General features: G+C 42.1%; 1 protein-coding gene across 5 annotated transcripts in view; it reads right to left on the reverse strand.

Annotated features, from left to right (window-relative positions):
- Positions 1-19,530, reverse strand: part of LRRC9 (leucine rich repeat containing 9) — a 102,607-nt gene that overhangs the window by 73,774 nt on the left and 9,303 nt on the right. For 3 of the 5 annotated variants that reach the window (XM_061613299.1, XM_061613301.1, XM_061613300.1), the window contains 8 exons: positions 18,703-18,843; positions 16,548-16,611; positions 14,597-14,667; positions 11,698-11,880; positions 9,479-9,634; positions 7,260-7,474; positions 5,887-6,018; positions 1,277-1,453 (listed from right to left, as the gene is read on the reverse strand). In XM_061613299.1, coding sequence (XP_061469283.1) covers positions 1,277-1,453; positions 5,887-6,018; positions 7,260-7,474; positions 9,479-9,634; positions 11,698-11,880; positions 14,597-14,667; positions 16,548-16,611; positions 18,703-18,843 — 1,139 coding nt within the window. The remainder of the gene's footprint in view (positions 1-1,276; positions 1,454-5,886; positions 6,019-7,259; positions 7,475-9,478; positions 9,635-11,697; positions 11,881-14,596; positions 14,668-16,547; positions 16,612-18,702; positions 18,844-19,530) is intronic. The other 2 variants (XM_061613303.1, XM_061613302.1) reach the window with 2 other exon arrangements.

Raw genomic sequence — 19,530 nt, forward strand, 5'->3', positions numbered from 1 at the left:
GAGACAACAACACTTGTAGTTAGTTACCTGAACCAGTGTGCGTGTGGGGTGACAGACAGAAAAAGTAATCCTTGCGTTCCTCTGATTCATTTTCTTGGAACTAAGGAAGCTACCTTGTTTGTCTGTCTGTTTGTTTATTACCCCTCTTCCCCCTTCCTCACCAAAATCACTCTCTCCTTTATTCTCGGTCTATGACACGTGTAAGGAGGTGCCACTCTGAGTTCCTGCCCAGAGACAGCTCTGTATGCTAGAAGCAAGTTGACTTTCTTTCTCACCTTTACTAATGGTCTTAACAGTCTGCTTGGTGTTGCAACTGCATGAGACTTTGCTGACACCCAACACAGGTATGGCCCACTCAAATTATAGGAGGCAGATGCCAAGGGGCCCTCTTGCTGCTTCAAGGCCTAGATCCTTCACAACACCAAAGAACCCAGAAACACAACCTGTGGCAATCCATCTATCTCTATTTTTCTTAATCCAAACATGTCATAAGCCCAATACATCTTCTGAGTTAGTTCTCCTCTGAGTCCTCACCAAGGCTGGTACTGTAGCACTCCAGCCAAAGAGCAACTTGTGAAAAACCTTCAACTCATTCATTCCGTACATCAGCTACCCACCAAGGATCTTCTTGTAGTTAGTTATTTCTAGCTTCTAATTTTAATGCACAGTTCCCTTAATTAACTTTATTTTTGCCCCCCAACTCAGTCCAACACTAGAGATCAGCTTCAGTAGATCATTAATCAAGTAACACTTCACTTGACTGATTGGTGGTTGGCCAATTCTTATCAAAAATATCAATCAGTGGGTGATATCCAGTGTCAGTCATACTCAGAGTAGACCCACTGAAATCATTTTACTTAAATTATTTCAATTAGGACTACTCTGCATAAGCTGTCTATCACCTAGCATGCCTGGCAGTTAATGGTATCCTTCCTTATTTTTTAGGCTATTCTGATGGTGATGTGGTATTATAAGAGGGATCCATCTGTAGTGTTTTCTTTTTCATTCCCTAATTATAGTGAGATCAGAAGTGTGCTGTGGACTTGCACACTTACTCCTCCCACTCCTCATTTGCAAATTCCCCCTCTTCTTTGTGGTTTGCTTTAAACATGGCGAGATGTTCTTTCATGGTGAAACAATAACGCTAATCAGATTTTCTGGTAGCCAAAGGTTGCAACCCAACTTCAAACTCCAGTTTAAAACTCTGGTTCGCATTTGGCAAAATTCACAATCTCGCTGTCTTATTTTTCCTTTCCCCCCCAATCCACTCACTTACATGGACTCATTTAAATCTTCCTTGTCCAAAAAGAACTGGAACTTCTCCTCAAATCTCAGCCGCAGAATCCGGTTGTGCAACCTAATGACACGATTTACTTTCACTCCTGTGATGCCGTATGCTTTGAAGTCCCAGGCACAGAATCGGGATAGAATTAATTCATAGCAGGAATTAAACCTATGTTTAGGGAAACAGAGGATGTTTAGTCAACCTTAAGATTAAGGTAGGGAGAAACTGGAAGCTGCAATCTACATTGGTTGGCTTCCCTCACTTTCATCATTTCAGTATCCCCTGCTTTTTATAAACTTGTATTTTCTTGTTTTGAATAAGACTGATCTGTAATGGGTTATAATAATGTTGGCCCTATGACCCGCTGCTGAGCTAGCAAATATGTACATCAGATTCAGTTCCACAGAAGAACTGCACCGTATGCCTTGGATCATTCAGACTTGTACAACTTGTGAGCCCCCCTCCGCCCAATATGAAATGCAACCAACTCCTCTGGTTTCTAGAGTTCCAGTCTGAAAGCAAAGAGATTGGAGTGGAAGCAGCTTAAGGAACTCTTTCAAGCAACTGAGTCCTTCCCTTGGGCCACTAAGCTACAGCCAATCCTTGTTTGAGTGATTCCTCTGATTGCAAACCATTGTAACACCACAAGACTGGACATGGCAAATCTTTAGCTCATATATCTATTAAAAACAAATGGGAGGGGGGAAACATCAGCACACTACATATTATTGAGTGATTGTATATGTGTGTTTAAATGAATTTTGTGTAACATAGGGATGTTGAAATCCATTGAAAATGGACTATCAAGCAGATTTCCTTCCATCCACCCGTTGACCAACATCACTCTTTGCACCTTAGTTCTCTACAACAATTTTTTTAAAACACGCATGCATGATAAGTAATTTCAAATAACCTTTTTTTATATATTCACTGACGTGTAGTTTTTGCTGTCCCAACAGGGGGCTCATTGCTTTTCTTTTTTTCTGAAGTGTTTGTTGGCTTTGTGTATGTATAAATTGTTTGTTGCTACAGGCAGCCTATAGGCACAAAAACTGCAATTCTAACCATGTCTACTCAGCAGTAAGTCCCATTTAATTCAATGGATCTTACTCTCATGTAACTGGGATTAGGAATGCAGCCTTAATCTGCTTCCTACTATGATTTTTAAAAACCAACGGAATGCATCATTCATTATTCTTCTTTTCATATGAAAAGAAGTGGTCACTGTTGTTACCTGTTGTCTTTACCTGTGCTCCTAACTTAAAATCTGAGGATTTTAAGCTGTCCAACACAAAATCTTGTTTAGTACAAACATTAATTAGCCTGAGCATTGCGTTTCAGCAGATATATACACGGCAATTTCCTGTGTAATTACCCATTTATGGAATAAAATGTTGCATAAAAATTGTCTTATATAAATGGCATTACAATGGGTGAAGAAGAGTGCCTGTAAAATGTTTATTATTATTATAATCATCCTAATCATTTATTATGTGGCCACCCAAAGGTCCCAGGGCGGGTTATAGCAATTTTAAAATATGGCATTAAAACAATTTAAAAACAACCTAAAATCCCACAATAGGGTGGGTCCTAAAAATATACGTCTCAGGTGTCAAAGGCCAGGGTAGAGAGGTGCATCTTCAGCATTTGCCTAAAACTGTACAGGAAAGTTGCCAGATGCACCTTGATGGGGAGGGAGTTCCACAACTTAGGAGCCGCCACAGAGAATGCCCTGTCCTGGGCCACCACTGAGCTTCTGAGGGTGGCAGAACTATCAAAAGGGCCTCCAGTGCTGATCTCAACACCCAAGATGGTCTGTAGGGAAGGGGGTGTTTGGTCATGTGTGACTATCTTCAGTTAGGCCTAGAAAGGAACTGGCAACCAGTGCAGCTGTTTTAAAACAGGGGTTATATGAGATCTAAAGGGAACCCCAGCCAGTAATCTGACCACTGCATTTTGGACCAGTTGAAGCTTCCAAGTCATCTTCAAGGGCAGCCCCAAGCAGAGCACATTACAATAATCCAATCTGGAAGTAACCAGAGAATGGAGTATTGTGGCCAAGTCATCTCTGTCCAAAAGGGGCCGAAGCTGGTGAACCAACCAGAGCTGGAAAAAGGCACTCCTAGACACTGAGGCCACCTGAGCCTCCAGTGACAATGTTAGACCCAGGAATACCCCCAAGCTGCAAACTCCCAAGCTGCATTAACAGAAGTATAGTTTCCAAATTGCGTGAAGCATTAGTTCCCCTCTATTTAGCACAGCTTAGGCCTCATCTTGAATACTGCGTCCAGTTCTGGTCTCCGCACTTCAAGAAGGATGCAGACAAACTGGAACAGGTTCAGAGGAGGGCAACAAGGATGATCAGGGGACTAGAAACCAAGCCCTATGAGGAGAGACTGAAAGAACTGGGCATGTTTAGCCTGGAGAAGAGAAGACTGAGGGGGAGACATGATAGCACTCTTCAAGTACATGAAAGGTTGTCACAGAGAGGAGGGCTGGAATCTCTTCTCAATCATCCCAGAGTGCAGGACACGGAATAATGGGCTCAAGTTGCAGGAAGCCAGATTTCGACTGGACATCAGGAAAAACTTCCTAACTGTTAGAGCCATACGACACTGGAACCAATTACCTAGGGAGGTAGTGGGCTCTCCGACACTGGAGGGATTGAAGAGGCAGCTGGACAGCCATCTGTTGGGAATGCTTTGATTTGGATTCCTGCATTGAGCAGGGCATTGGACTTGATGGCCTTATAGGCCCCTTCCAACTCTACTATTCTATGATTCTATGTTCCTTCCAGGGGAGTGCAACCTCATCCAGAACAGGCTGTCTCCCCACCTCCCGAACGTGAGAACTCTGGACACATAACACCTGCCTTTTCAGGATTCAGCCTCAGTTTATTGGCCCACATCCAGCCCATCATTTCCTCCAAGCACTGGTCTAGTACCTCAACTGCCTCTCCTGATTCAGAGAGAGAAGGTTGGGTGTATTATTTATTTATTTATTGCATTTGTATATCGCTCCATAGCTGAAGCTCTCTGGGTGGTTTACAACAATGTGTAATCAGCATATTGGTGACACCTCACTCCAAATCTCCTGATGACAGCTCCCAGCGCCGTCATATAGATGTTAAATAGCATGGGGGACAAGATGGAACCCCGTGGCACCCCACAGGACAGCTCCCATTGTGCCAAAGATTAGCTTCCCATAGCTACTTTTTGGAAATGGCCCTGGAGGTATGAGTGGAACCAATGAAGGACGGCGTCCTCCCTGAGATGCTCCAGAAGGATACACAGGTCAACAGTATCAAAAGCTGCTGAGATATAAAGAAGAATGAGCAGGGGCACACTCCCCCTATCTCTTTCCCAACAGATGTCATTGACCAGGGTGACCAAGGCAATTTCAGTACCATGGCCAGGTCTGAAGCCAGATTGGAATGGATCCAAGTTTAATATGCCCATGGGAATTATCCAGGACTCAAAGAGCAAAATGTCAACAGGGTGCTAAACTGTCCTTTCCCGATGCCTGAGTGATGGAAATGAGACAGGATTAAGTGTGTGCTGAAATGTAAAATCAAGATATTGAAGCTTCAGTCCTAACCACACTTACCTGGGAGTAAGCCCAATTGAATTCAGTGGGACTTACTTCTGAGTAGAATGGTTAGGATTGCAGCTATAGATGGCTTTGTAACAGGCCACCAACTTTGTCTTTAAAGTTATTATTATTATTATTATTAAATTTATATACCGCCCGACTAGCGATAGCTCTCTGGGCGGTGAACATAAAATAGTATAAAAATACAATGAATAACAAAATAATATTAAAATACAATCAACAATACAATAAACATTATTAAAATTAGATCAATGTAACTTAAAATGCTTCAGAGAATAGGAAGGTTTTGACCTGGCGCCGGAAGGAAAGCAGAGTCGGCGCCAGGCGTACTTCCTCAGGGAGACTGTTCCATAGTTCGGGGGCCACCACTGAGAAGGCCCTAGATCTTGTCATCACCACAAGTGCCACAAGAATATTGTTTTTGCAGCAAGATAATAATAATGGGGCTGCTGCTCTGGATATTTATTAACTTTGAAACGGAACACACAGAGAAGGTAGTTCATTTATAAATATCTGTGGACCGCTGTGATATGCACGTCTATCATGCACTATGATAAACGTAAAAAAATCCATATATTACCACATCAACTGACAATGAAACAGAACGAAGACTTCTGCAAAACAAACCACTTGCAGCGGAATGGAAAATAATAGATGAAGGAGCAAATGTATGTCGGAACAGATTGAGACACATTAGTACTTTCCTAACAATAGTGGTATTGATTGTACTTTTATATATGATTTCTTTTATATATATGAAACTATTTTATATGTTTTTATTGTTGATATTATTAGTCACTTCAAGATGTTTCATAGAAAGTGATTCATACATGGAAATAAATAATGTGGAATCACTACTGTATTTCTTATATTGATTCCTTTTTGTTAGGATTTGTAAACCGCTTAGAGGCTTTGGTTGAACGATGAAGAGGCATATAAAGTAACTTTTAAAAAACTTAAAATTTCCAAATATCTCAAAACAGCATTACCAGGTATCACTAGGGGACCCCTCTTCGAAGCGGGTGTTTCCCACCGTTTCCAGTTCAGTAAGCAAAAACTGCACTGCCAAATTACTGGCTTTCTTCTTCTTCTTGACTTCTACTTGATAAATCGTTTCAACTCTGCAACAGAATGAGCAGGATATGTCTTGGGTGGAAGGAGCATAATAAACATCAACACTAAAGCACAGTACACAGCACAGCTATGGCACATCACGGCAAGCTTTGTGCACTTGGTGGGGCTCAGGAACACAGCCACTGGGGATGGAAGATGGCTTCCACAGAGAGATCCCAGTCCAGTCTCCTTCCTTGAATTTTCAGTTTTCATTTAAATAAGGCTGTGGCCACACGAGTTGCTTCAAAAACGGTGAGAATGTTTTTTTCTGGCTGCATTTTGAAGCAACTCTGCCCTCTGCTGGCCATACCTCCCTTCCCTCACTGGTGATTTCAGACCTTTCAGGACTGCCCACAACAAAGTGCTGGGACAATCACTGTCTCTGCTTGAGCCTACAGCAAAGCGTTTCCATTGGCCACACCTGGAAGACAAAGGGGTTGATCTACCAATCGAAACCTCCCTGAAGCTGAGTTTAAAAAAAAGTGCACTGGGGTTGATCCAATCAGGTTTTAGAGTAAAAAGGGGAAGAGTTCGACTAGCATTGTGCACCCCCATTTTCAGAAAAGCACAACACTAAGCATGTCTCTACCCTAAGTCTCTTTCTCTTTTGAGGGGATGTAAGGGAAAGGTACCAGCCAATTCAGTTGTTTAGGCTGAAGTAAACCTGCTCCTGCCTCCCAGAGTTCTGGCCCAGGAATGCAAAAGCACTAGATTACATGACAAGCACAAGGCCCTGTTTTTTACCTTTCATATGAGTTTTAGGTTTTTTATTAAAGAAAACGTCTATACATCTACTCACAAGTAAGTCCCACTAATGAGACTTACTTATTTCCAGAAATGTAGGATTGGAGCCTCAAGTAAATTAATTGTATAAGCAATTAGCTGATTAAATATGCATGCATTTGCATGGATAAAACAATAGTTCTGACGAAAAAGCCATTCTCTGTTTTTTAGAATTTCACTGTTCTTCCACTTTGGGTCCTCAGATGTTGTTGGACTACAACTCCCATAATCCTTGGCCATTGTCTAAGCTTCCAGAATAACACAGCATTTCATATAAAAGCTGGGTGTCCTGGTAGCCTGCTCCAGTGGCAAGGGAAGGAGGGAGAAGGGGAGGGAGGATTAAGGGAGAGCGCAGACCCAAGGCCCACACCATGTCTCATCCAAGGTGTAAGCAATGAACACAAGGCCTCCAAATCGCAAGCCTCCTCAAATGGCAGCCCTTGCACATTTCCTGAAATGTACGTACTCCTCTAGTTTTTTGCTCCAGAAGTTTATTCTTCTTTTGAGAGAGTCTAATTTATGCATAAACCTCTGCTCAAGACTGGATTCCTCCGGGGTCTCATCTGGACTGTCAACTGAACTCTCCCCATCCGATTTCTCGCATTCAAAGTTTTGGCTTGAAACAACTTTGCTAGTCTGCATTTTGCCGGATGCCTGAAGTTCCACCCGTTCACGTTCCAGCTGTTGTCAAAGAAAATGATCAAATACACCAGGGCTCAGCCGCAGGGCATGAAAAAGAAGAAACATGAAAACGCTGCAGTGTTTAGGGCTGAGGTGCACTTTACATTAAGCACACATTTTTAAAAGCTTACTTAGCACTTACCACTTAATTTATTGCTTTCCAGAAAAAAGTGGCCTCTACTCAGATTAGGACCACAATACACGGGTGGGGGCGAGGTCAACCCTTTCTTCCCCACACTATTTTCCGGTTGAAAAATCCTCCCTCCACAAGCCTTCTACTCTCCCTGAAGCACATAGAACCTTTGTGAGAAAATAACAACTTGGGGGTGGAGAGGTCCAGTATTTTATATTTTATTATATTTAATTATTATAATTCCTTTAATTTTTGTATGGTATAAATATTATGTTAAGTATTGGCAAATATTGTTTGGTATGTGCTATGATGTAAACCACCCTGGGGGTTCTTGACGAAGGGTGGTGTGGGGGTGTGCACGTGTATGCCAGAGCTTGGAAAAGTTACTTTTTTGAACTACAACTCCCATCAGCCCCAGCCAGCATGGCCACTGGATTGGGCTGATGGGAGTTGTAGTTCAAAAAAAGTAACTTTCCCAAGCTCTGGTGTATGCATGTATAAATAGTGCAGGGAGGAAAGAGTTAATATACTCCTCTCCTTCTGAATTGCGGCCTTCATCTCAACTGGGGCTCCTTGTAACTGCCTTTTCTGAAAAAAAAAATTAACTGGCCAATACTAAGCACATTTCTTTAAAATGTGTGCTTAATATAAGATGCCATTCAGCTTTTCATTTTCCAATTCAAAGCCTGGGCACCTTTCAGAAGCACCACTAACCCTCTCTCTTTAGGATGGCCTGTGGGATTCAAAACTGATTTGGGAAGAGGTGGGGAAATTCCAGTGAATTGGCTCAGAATTTTATTCTCTCTCTGTGTGTGTGTCTTTTGTTTTTATATATATATTATTAAATTTTAAAATTTTACGTATCTTTGACACAAGATCAATATTCGAATACAATCGAAATAAGGAAATAAGAAATAAATCTTACTATCTAATATTTATTGGCACCCCTCTAAACTACACCCCTTCTCCCAGGCAATGGTGTATTTTTTAAATGAACTTACATAATTTATTGAGATGATTGATATATTTTGACGAGAGCAAAGAATTGTTAGGCATTCAAAATTTTATCTAATCAGAGGGATTTGTGGTTTAGGCATTCTAAGTAGCTGCATGTTGTGTTGGTGGAGTCCATCCATGATGAGTCGCTTTTATTAAGCACGCTAAAAAGTCAGGCTAGGTTGGGTCTAAATTTAAGGCCCTCCTTGTCTTTTAAAATCTTCAGCAAGACTCTGGTTATGTCTTGTAGCATTCTTTTTTCTCTGACTGCAATCCAAAGCCCTATACAGGCCATTAGAGCTACACAAAAACTATGCCAAGAGAACAGGATCATACTTGTTTGCATAGGGGCTGGTGCACACAGAGCCCAAAGTGCACTGGCCCCAAAAGCATGATCTGAATGCTATGATCAGATGTGCACAGGGCTCTCTACACAAACGCAGTAAGCTCCACAAGATCTACTTACAAGTAAATCCATTTAGAAGCAGGGAAGGGGCAAAACCAGAGAGGAAAATGAGGAATCAGGAGACTGGGAGTGGGGAAGCACTTATAATGTCTCAAGAGACTGATGAAGAGGAAACTGCTTTATACACAGTGCACAGTTAAACTAAGGAATTCGCTCCCACAAGAGGCAGTGACGGCCACCAACTTGGATGGCTTTAAAAGAGGATTAGCCAAGGATTAAGGCTATCAGCTAGTCATGATATCTATGTTCTGCCTCCACAGTCCTGCTTGGGGCATTTACATAGCCACAGTGAAAACAGGTTGCTGGATTAGATGGGCCTTTGTTCTGATCTTCTTATGATCTCATACCAAGCCAGCACAAGAGCCCAGCCAAAATGTACTCAGCTGATCCTGGAAGCCGCTTGGCTTACATGCTTGACGTTGTAGCTGAAATGCTTAATGCGATCTTCCGGCAACTTCTGCAGCTTGTACTTCCTTTCCTTTAGCTTTTCAAGCTCCTCGTTCAGTTGTCTGTGAGCACTCTTGATACGCATGTTGTAGTACATCACTTTTTTCATCACCGTGGTCTTCAAAAGATAAAAAGGAACACCAAACAGGGAAATGTGGAGAGAGTCATACAGTTATCGCATGATGGCAGTTATAAAAAAAAATACCATCACATTTAAGTAAATACCTGCAGTCCTGCACAACCAGAACAGGGTATGGAGTGGTGTCTCACAGGAAGGCAGGATAACCTTTCCTCTCCTCTTGGGCAGGTCCACGCCATACATTTAAAGCACATCCAATGCACATTTAAGTCACATGACTTCCCCGAAGACTCCTGGGAACGGTGGTTTTCCCTTCACAGAGCTACAGATTACTAGCAACCTTAACAAACTACAGTTCCTATGATTCTTTGGGGGATGTCATGTGCTTTAAATGTGAGTTGGATGTGCCGTATGGTGTGGATCTGCCCCTAATCATACTCAGAGGTAGTTAGGTAATTTTAGGCATTGGACTTAATGGTCTTTTGCCCACTACCTCTTTTAGATGGTAACATCTCCCCCACCTCCCACTTAATTCTAAAATAGTTTCTAATTGTTTTGCAAATACAAATACTATATAACAGGGGTTCCCAAACCTTTTGCCCCGTGGACTACTTGAAAACAATTTTTCTTCCTGTTGTAGCAATTGCAATGCACTGTGGTAGGTGATATATGATTTTTAATTGCATTTTATTGCTTCTTTTGTTACATATTGTATTTTATTGTAGTATAATTTGGGTTCCATAGAATTCCATAGCATTCAAATTGTAGTTAAAAAAAACAAAATACAAGGAATAAAAGAAGCAATAAAAATGAAATAATAATATGAATATTTAACGTGATGATTTGTCCTCTCCCGTCTTCAACCACAAGTCCACAGACATGCTGCGGACCCCCTGAATGAAGCTTGCAGACCATCGCTGGCCTGTGGACAACAGTTTGGGAACCCCTGCTACATAACAAGCGATGACACAGAAAAACTGCAATACAATATAATACAAAACTGCAATACAATATAATACAAAACTGCAATACAATATAATACAAAACTGCAATACAACAGGTGTGGGGAACCTTTGGTCTTTCAGATGCTGCCGAACTACTACTCCCATCAGGCCTGGCCATGCTTTCTGGGGCTGATGGGAGTTGTACTTCAGTAACATCTGGAGGGCCAAAGGTCCCCCACACCTGCAATACAATATAAAAATGATAAAATCCCCCAAAAGCAAAAAGATAGCAGTATGTTTTGGAAACATTTTAAGATTCAGTGATCCCTTCCCTCTTCATTTTATCTAAGAGCATCCTGACTCAGAATATGCAACTATCACCCCACTAATACATACACTTCACACCCTAGTTCTGTCTAGAGAGGGGAGAAGTTTGATCAGTTCGAATTTAAAGTCAAACCTATCAAATTGACGCTTTCCAAAACAATACAAGAACCAAAACACAGCACCCTTTGAAATCCACACATATTTCAAATTTTGCAATGCAGTTCTCCAACCAAACAGCATTTACAAAAATGCATATAAGGAAATGTGCATAAAATGTATATATTAGTGAAAGTAACATGCAACATGCATTACAGTAGGAGGAACCGCTTGCAAAAATGTGTACATTAGTCAAAACCGCATACAAAAAATGCATTTAACAGGAGAAATTCACACTAAAATGCTGAAGAATTTTCATTGAGATTTTTAAAGAAAAATTTGCAAATTGCTGCAGGAATGTAGAGATCTGAATTTAAGATTGGGAAAATGTGAAATTGAGAGAACTGAAACTGAAAGATTCATCCATTCCTAGTTCTGTCCTACATCTACACAAATCACACAATATCCACTACTTGTCCCATTCTACTCCCACACCCGACAAACAAACCGCCCACCCAATCGCTCCAATGTCTCTCACTCAATCCCCAACCACTATCATCCATCACTCCCTTCCAGTCTACTAAAACTGTACTGGGAGAAGACCAGTAGAACTGGAGAATGATATCAAAATATGAGAACACACTCCCACCCATCAATCACACAGATGTTCTAGTGTCAGATGTACTGATCAGGTGATCCTATGTCTAATATAAATGTTGATAAGTCTCCACTCACCTCTGCCAGATCCTTGATCTGTTTAGAGGATACATCGTACGTATCAAGCCTTTGAAGCTGAGGAATATGGTACAGCACGTGTGTTGCATAATTACAAAGGAGACAAACCGGGTTGGGATTGTACTGGGGGTCATTCAGACACAGATCTGCTAAATAAGGAAGCCTTGCCAAATTGGTGATTTCCTTTTAAGAAAAGTGGGAACAAGCAATATCACATTCATAATACATTTTATTTCCAAAGATGTTCTGGGGCATATCTGATTGTGGCAGCCCATTTGTACAATAGAAATCTGCTTGCACAACTGAACTTCTAGTTTCTCTTCTCCCTCTTCCAGCCCCCCACATGCCCCCCACATTAGCTCTGGGGAGGAGCACTGGAGGGGAAGGGGAGGGCTACAGGGGGGAGGAGAAGAAGCAGCAGCTCTGTAGGGTGAGCAGAAACCTGCTCACACTATGCTAGATCTCACACCCTGTGTTTACTACCAGCCTTGCGGGCAGGGAAGGACTTCAATATAACTTGTATATTCATTTTTTTTAATATACTGTACCACACCAATGTGGCAGAGAGACCTTGGCTCAATGGTAGAGCATGTGCTTTGTAAGCAGAAGGTTCCATGTTCAATCCCTGGCAGGTCGGAAGGACCAGCTAGAATGCTATTGGAAGACCCTGCCTGAGACCTTGGAGAGCTGATGCCAGTCAAAGTATTGAATTGAACTGAAACTTTATTTCCCCCCCACCCTTTTTCCAAACTGGAACTCAGGGTGGCTTACAAATAGAACCACATGTAGTTAAAAACATAGAAAAACATACAATTAAAATACAATTAAACTATGCAAAACCTTAAAACCGTAAAAGGCACTTAAAAATCTAAAAACAATTTAAAAATAATACAAATAATAATATAAAACAATAAAACAAGCCTTGTAAAGCCTTGTAAAGCCCAATCCTAAACACCTTCTATCCCGGTGTTGTACACCGCCCTGACAGCTTTCTGCTATAGGGCGGTCAAGAAATGTAATTAAATAAATAAATAAAATAAATAAAAGCCTGTCGGAATAAAAAAGGTCTTTACTTGCTGACGGAAGGATGGCAAGGAGGGGGCCATTCGTGCCTCCCTAGGAAGGGAGTTCCAGAACCTAGGAGCAGCCACCGAGAAGGCCCTATCTCGCGTCCCCACCAATCGCACTTGCGAGGGTGTTGGGACTGAGAGAAGGGCCTCTTCTGAAGATCTCAGGGCCCGGGCAGGCTCGTATAGGGAGATACAGTCTGACAAATAGCCTGGACCTGGGCCATATAGGGCTTTAAAGGTCAAAACCAGCACTTTGAATTGTGACCGGAAACAAACTGGCAGCCAGTGGAGCTGTTGTAACAAGGGAGTAAGTTGAAACATAGTCAAAAGGGAAGTAAGAAACATTGTTTTCCAGTAGTAAAGTGGCAAATTCAGAAGTGCAGGATCCCTTCACCTTCATGTTAGTCATAACCACATCCCTCCCCCTTTTTGCTGCTGGGTCAAGAATGAGATCCTTGTTAATACCTTCTCCCACAATAGCATGAAAGGGGAGAGTGTTAGCTACTAAGAAGAGTCTTCTCAGTGGCTGACTCACCTCCTTTCACTTTGATTGGCTCCAATCAAAAGGAAAGACAAGGAAGCATGTTAGAAGATTCTTCTCAGAGGTTAACACACTCCCCTTTCATGCTGATTGGTTCATGGATGCTGGAGACATACAGACTCTGCTGGGACCCTTCTCCCAAAAACGTAAGGAGTCTAAGACCCTCCCGAGACCCTGGACGACTATATCCCTGTTGTTTCCCATTCCACACTGTGTTAATCAGCTGCAGCACTGCTTCTTTTCTGCTGCGGTTCATATTCCACCACAAACTATGTTATTCGTCTTGCTGTCCATTGTGCAAAATTATGTGTCTATGCATTATGAAATTACACATGCCTAATTTATTAAAGTTCATGTTCCAGGTAAAAGGAAAGCATAAGTGAATCACTGTTAAGAGCCAGGGAGGTGTGATGAGCAGTAGTAGTCTTCAGGTTGGTCTTAATAAACCTGAAACACTGAGAATCTGTGAACTGAGTGGATTAAGTCCCTAATGATGCATCTTAAATAAATTATGTACTGTAATTTATGCTGTCATTATGTTATTCTACCGCATTCATTTCAATGCAAAGGAAACACTATGAAAATGGGGAGAATGTAATAAATTACATATTGTGTGCCAACTGAAAGCAACAATAACAGCAAATACCAATCATACTTGCAGAACTGCTTTCTGTTCTGGACATGGGATCAATAAGCAAAGCTTGGCAATTTCTGCTCTTGCTTTCGTTCAAATTCTCCAACATCCCTAATAGTCAACGGTGGGCAAACAGTCTGACCCACTATAAGGCAGCTTCCTATATCCCATCACTCCTAATATTCCCCATACGTTGCCACTGTAAACAATGCCAGTCTGAAATAAGCTACAACGCAAGCTATTTGGTTGCATATAAACTATACAGCTGAAGGTTGCGGTGGGCCTATTCACAGGATCACTTCAGGACGTGGCAGCCACAGGAAGTATCGGGACGTGAGCCTGTAAGCAGGCCTCGAGCTGGTGATGTCAAGGACATTGATGGCTGGACGATACTGGCCATGGCAAATGTGAGGGTATGCAATTGCTTTTAAAAGCTTTTGGATTTTAAAAAAAAAAATGCTTTAAATATTTTTTATTTTATTTTATTAACATTTTGATGTTTGCCAACCTGGCTTCCCTTGAGAGGAAGGGCAGGACAGAAACTGAGTAAGTAAGCAAGCAGAGATTTAGCCTGAGCACAACGGGCCAAATCTGGGGAGGGAAGCGCACAGAAACCAGCCACCCCAGCCCAGGCAATGAGAATCTAGCACTTACCTTAAAGGAACATATTCTGTTACCAGACAGGTTTAACTTTTCTATTTTTCCACTGGGATCCAAGCGATATCCTAAAATACAAGAGGAGGGAAATCACGTGCAATGGTGCTTGCTCCTGTTCATATACATTCTTCACTACTGTATTCTGAGGACTCACTGCCAATTGCAATATAACATAAGAACATAAGAAGAGCCTGCTGGATCAGGCCAGTGGCCCATCTAGTCCAGCATCCTGTTCTCACAGTGGCCAACCAGGTGCCTGGGAGAAGCCCGCAAGCAGCCAGGTGCCTGGGAGAAGCCCGCAAGCAGGACCTGAGTGCAAGAACACTCTCCCCTCCTGAGGCTTCCGGCAACTGGTTTTCAGAAGCATGCTGCCTCTGACTAGGGTGGCAGAGCACAGCCATCACGGCTAGTAGCCATGGATAGCCCTGTCCTCCATGAATTTGTCTAATCTTCTTTTAAAGCCGTCCAAGCTGGTGGCCATTACTGCATCTTGTGGGAGCAAATTCCATAGTTTAACTATGCGCTGAGTAAAGAAGTACTTCCTTTTGTCTGTCCTGAATCTTCCAACATTCAGCTTCTTTGAATATCCACGAGTTCTAGTATTATGAGAGAGGGAGAAGAACTTTTCTCTATCCACTTTCTCAATGCCATGCATAATTTTATACACTTCTGTCATGTCTCCTCTGACCCGCCTTTTCTCTAAACTAAAAAGCCCCAAATGCTGCAACCTTTCCTCGTAAGGGAGTCGCTCCATCCCCTTGATCATTCTGGTTGCCCTCTTCTGAACTTTTTCCAACTCTATAATATCCTTTTTGAGATGAGGCGACCAGAACTGTACACAGTATTCCAAATGTGGCCGCACCATAGAGGGTTGGGGCTCGACATCATTTGTTTGAAATCATTACTGGTTTCTGCTAGTAGTATGGTATCATCTGCATATCTTAAATTATTTATTTATTTATTTATTATTTGATTTATATCCTGCCCTTCCTCCCAGCAGGAGCCCAGGGAGGCAAACAAATGATAAAAACACTTTAAAACATCATAAAAACAGACCTTAAAATACATTAAAACAAAACAATGATAAAAACATTTTTAGAAAAAGCTTTAAAAACATATTTTAAAAAGGGTTAAAAACATATTAAAAAAACATATTAACAAGCAATTCTAACACAGACGTAGACTGGGATAGGTCTCAACTTAAAAGGCTTGTTGAAAGAGGAAAGTCTTCAAAAGGTGCCGAAAAGATAGCAGAGATGGCGCCTGCCTAATATTCAAGGGGAGGGAATTCCAAAGGGTCGGTGCCACCACACTCAAGGTCCGTTTCCTATATTGTGCAGAACGAACCTTCTGATAGGATGGTATCTGCAGGAGGCCCACACCTGTAGAACACAGTGATCGACTGGGTAGATAAGGAATAAGACGGTCTTTCAGGTATCCTGGTCCCAAGATGTATAGGGCTTTGTACACCAAGATTAGAACCTTGAACTTGGCCCGGTAGCAAATGGGCAGCCAGAGCAATTCTTTTAGCAGCGGGGTGACATGTTGGCGATACCCTGTCCCAGTGAGCAGTCTCGCCGCCGCATTTTGCACCAGCTGCAGCTTCCGGGCCAATCTCAAGGGCAGCCCCACATAGAGCACAGTACAGCAATCCAGCCTGGAGGTTACCAGGGCATGGACAACAGTGGTCAGGCTATCCCAGTCCAGAAACAGCCGCAGCTGTCTTACCAGCTAAAGCTGGTAAAAGGCATTCCTAGCCACTGAGGTCACCTGCACCTCTAGCGACAAAGATGGATCCAGGAGCACCCCCAGACTATGGACCTGCTCTTTCAGAGGGAGTACAACCCCATCCAAAGCAGGCAACTGATCAATTAGTTGACTATAACCCTACATATATATATGTAATTTTTTAAAAAGTTATGTAGCAACATTTTAAAGCACCACCTACCAATTTTACTAATTAAATTCCCAGCGAGGTTGAGATCTTTCAACTTCTGTAGTGCAATCAGCCCCTGTAAACATTTACAAAAATCGGGCTTTAGGGTCATGGAATACCTCAAAATTCTAATAAACATAGCATTATTCCTGTGGGGTGACAATGCTGATAAAAGAAAAATTAGATTTTTCTCAATGAAGTTTAGCTCTTCAGACATGATATATGCCAACCTTTAGCCCACAAACGCTTATCCATAATGAATTGTTAAGTCTTTAAAGTGCCACAAGACTCTGACAACTTTCAGAGGAAAAACAACAAAGAAGTAGTGACAGTTCTCTAGATTTCCACTAGTGTTGAACATTCTAGGGAATAGTTTCTCAGGCTTAAATTAAATTAAAGGATTCTTGCGTGCTGAAAATTCTGCTAAAGACCAATAGCTTCCCCCTATTACTGAACTACAATTCACAGGAATCTCGGCAAAGATGGAATGGCCATTAAAACTTGATTTAACAGTGCAATTGCATACCTGTCTACTCAGAAGTAAACCCCATTTAGTTGAATGAGACTTACTCCAAGGTAAGTTTGTATGCGATTGCAGCTTATGGTTTTACATTTATATCCCATTTTTTTCTTCCATCATGCAATCCAAGGCGATATACAAGCGATTCCCAGGCAGCCAAGCAGCCAAAGCACTGACCAGATTTGGACCTGCTTAGCTTCAGCAAGGAGGTGGCCTCAAGTGCTTTCAGATCAGGGGGTTCCAAGCTGCGGTCTGTGGACCACAAAACTTCGTTCAGATGGGCCGTGGCATGTCTGTGGTTGAAAAAGGAAGGCACATCCATCCTGTTAAATGTTCATATTAGGTTTTAAATTGTATTTTTATCGCTTCCTCTATTTCTTATTGTTGTGTTTTATTGTATTACAATTTGAATAGCGTGGAATTCCCTGATATGTTATGATATAGCAGAGCAGAAATACTTTTACAAACAAACAAATAAATAAAGGAAATATCTCAGAAATTAAAGGAACGGTAAAAATACAAAGTGCATTACAATTGCAACAATAGGCAGAAAAATTATTAAGACCCTCAGCAATTTTCAAGTGGTCTGTGGGTAAAAAAAAAAGGCTTGGGAACCTACTCCCTTCCAGCCACACCCAAGGAGTCTGTAATGTATTTGGCCTCAATCTGAAATAAATCTCCTTAAGTGAAAACACTCTTCTGATGTGCTTTTCCAGAATGGCTGGAGAGAGCCAGCAATTCCCCCCCCCCAGGAGAGTTGAAAAGAAGATTGCACTTGTAACATGCACATGTCTGACCTTTGCCTCTCATAAACGGGGTCAGTAGTTTCAAAAACCTGGCTATTTTGACCAGAGATGACCGTGGGAGAAAAGAGGAAAAACTTCTCTCAAACTACCTCTAATTAAAGACTATTCTCTGTATCCAGACAAGGTTGTATGGTTGTGTAGGGACCATACAGCTATCATCCACTTTGTTCAGTTAAGTTCCGATCAGTTAGCATATCTGTTAAAGGGACAATCATATTTCCCTCCTTTTAAACTGCAGTACTGAGTTGGGGAAATGCAGTTTTCACAGAATCATAGAATAGTAGAGTTGGAAGGGGCCTATAAGGCCATTAGGTCCAACCCCCTGCTCAATGCAGGAATCCAAATCAAAGCATACCCGACAGATGGCTGTCCAGCTGCCTCTTGAATGCCTCCAGTGTTGGAGAGCCCACTACCTCTCTAGGTAATTGATTCCATTGTCGTATGGCTCTAACAGTTAGGAAGTTTTTCCTGATGTTCAGTCGAAATCTGGCTTCCTGCAACTTGAGCCCATTATTCTGTGTCCTGCACTCTGGGACAATCGAGAAGAGATCCAAGCCCTCCTCTCTGTGACAACCTTTCATGTACTTGAAGAGTGCTATCACCACCACCTCTACCTGGGCAGACAGGACAGCTGTGAGATCAGTGCTGGCTGGACGCATCCCTGTACTAGTGCCAAGGACACCTGTTGGAAAGTGCCTGTGGCATCACTGTGGTAAGGTGCACAACTTGCTCTACCCCCACTGGTATCATTGTGAAATGTGACCCTCTCCCTGTCCTACCTCAAATAGAAGAGACAGACAGGAATCAATAGCCAAAACAAAACAAACCTCCTCATGCTTACCTCTATTTCTTTAATCTGGTTCCCATTAAGCCAAACAACTTCCAGCTTTGTTAGCTTCTCCAGATTTTCAATACTTGAAATCATATTGCAATAAAGGTAAAGCTTTTGCAAAAAAATACATTTTTGCAACCCATCAATTTTCTGCAAAGAAGGGACAGGAGAACTGGGGTGTAGCATCAATTTAAAATTATTTTTAAGAACCAACCCCCCAAAAAGTGCACACTTGAGTAAAATCACCTTGATGGAAAACCCCCAACAATCTCAAAAAAATGTTCCAGCCAACCAACAAGTCATGCCTTTCCCCAGCATACTCCATTCCATTCTGCCTCCCTGCAAGTTTTGTTTACATCCCAACCCCAAACAGCAGGCACTGAGCATTCTGCAACCACGGAGCATGCTCAGTCCTCACTGGACTATGGGGTGGGTGGGTGATGTTCAACTCTTTAGGTCCCCCCCCCAACGAATATGAACTTCAGCAAACGTTGGGGTTCTCCAAAGCCTGCTGATATTTTGCTCTTGTACATGGATGATTCTGGTTTTACTGCCAAAGGAGCTACACTCGGAGAAAGAATTCACTATTTGTATATAGAATGATCATGCTAAGCTGTTTTAGCAGTTGTAATGGATGAGAAATCCACAGTAAATTAGCACAGCGAAGTAATGCTTATGTTGTAGTCAGTTATAACTCTTGTGCAGGCCACTGTTCTCATCTTGCAGTATGCGACTGTAGTACATGCTATACGTGTAAAGTGCATTCCCCCCACCACATCCCAAAGAATCCTGGAAACTGTAGTCTGTTAAAGGAGCTAGGGAACTGTAGCCCTGTGT

The sequence above is a fragment of the Rhineura floridana genome, chromosome 2 (assembly GCF_030035675.1).
Source record: "Rhineura floridana isolate rRhiFlo1 chromosome 2, rRhiFlo1.hap2, whole genome shotgun sequence".
NCBI classification, from domain to species: domain Eukaryota; kingdom Metazoa; phylum Chordata; class Lepidosauria; order Squamata; family Rhineuridae; genus Rhineura; species Rhineura floridana.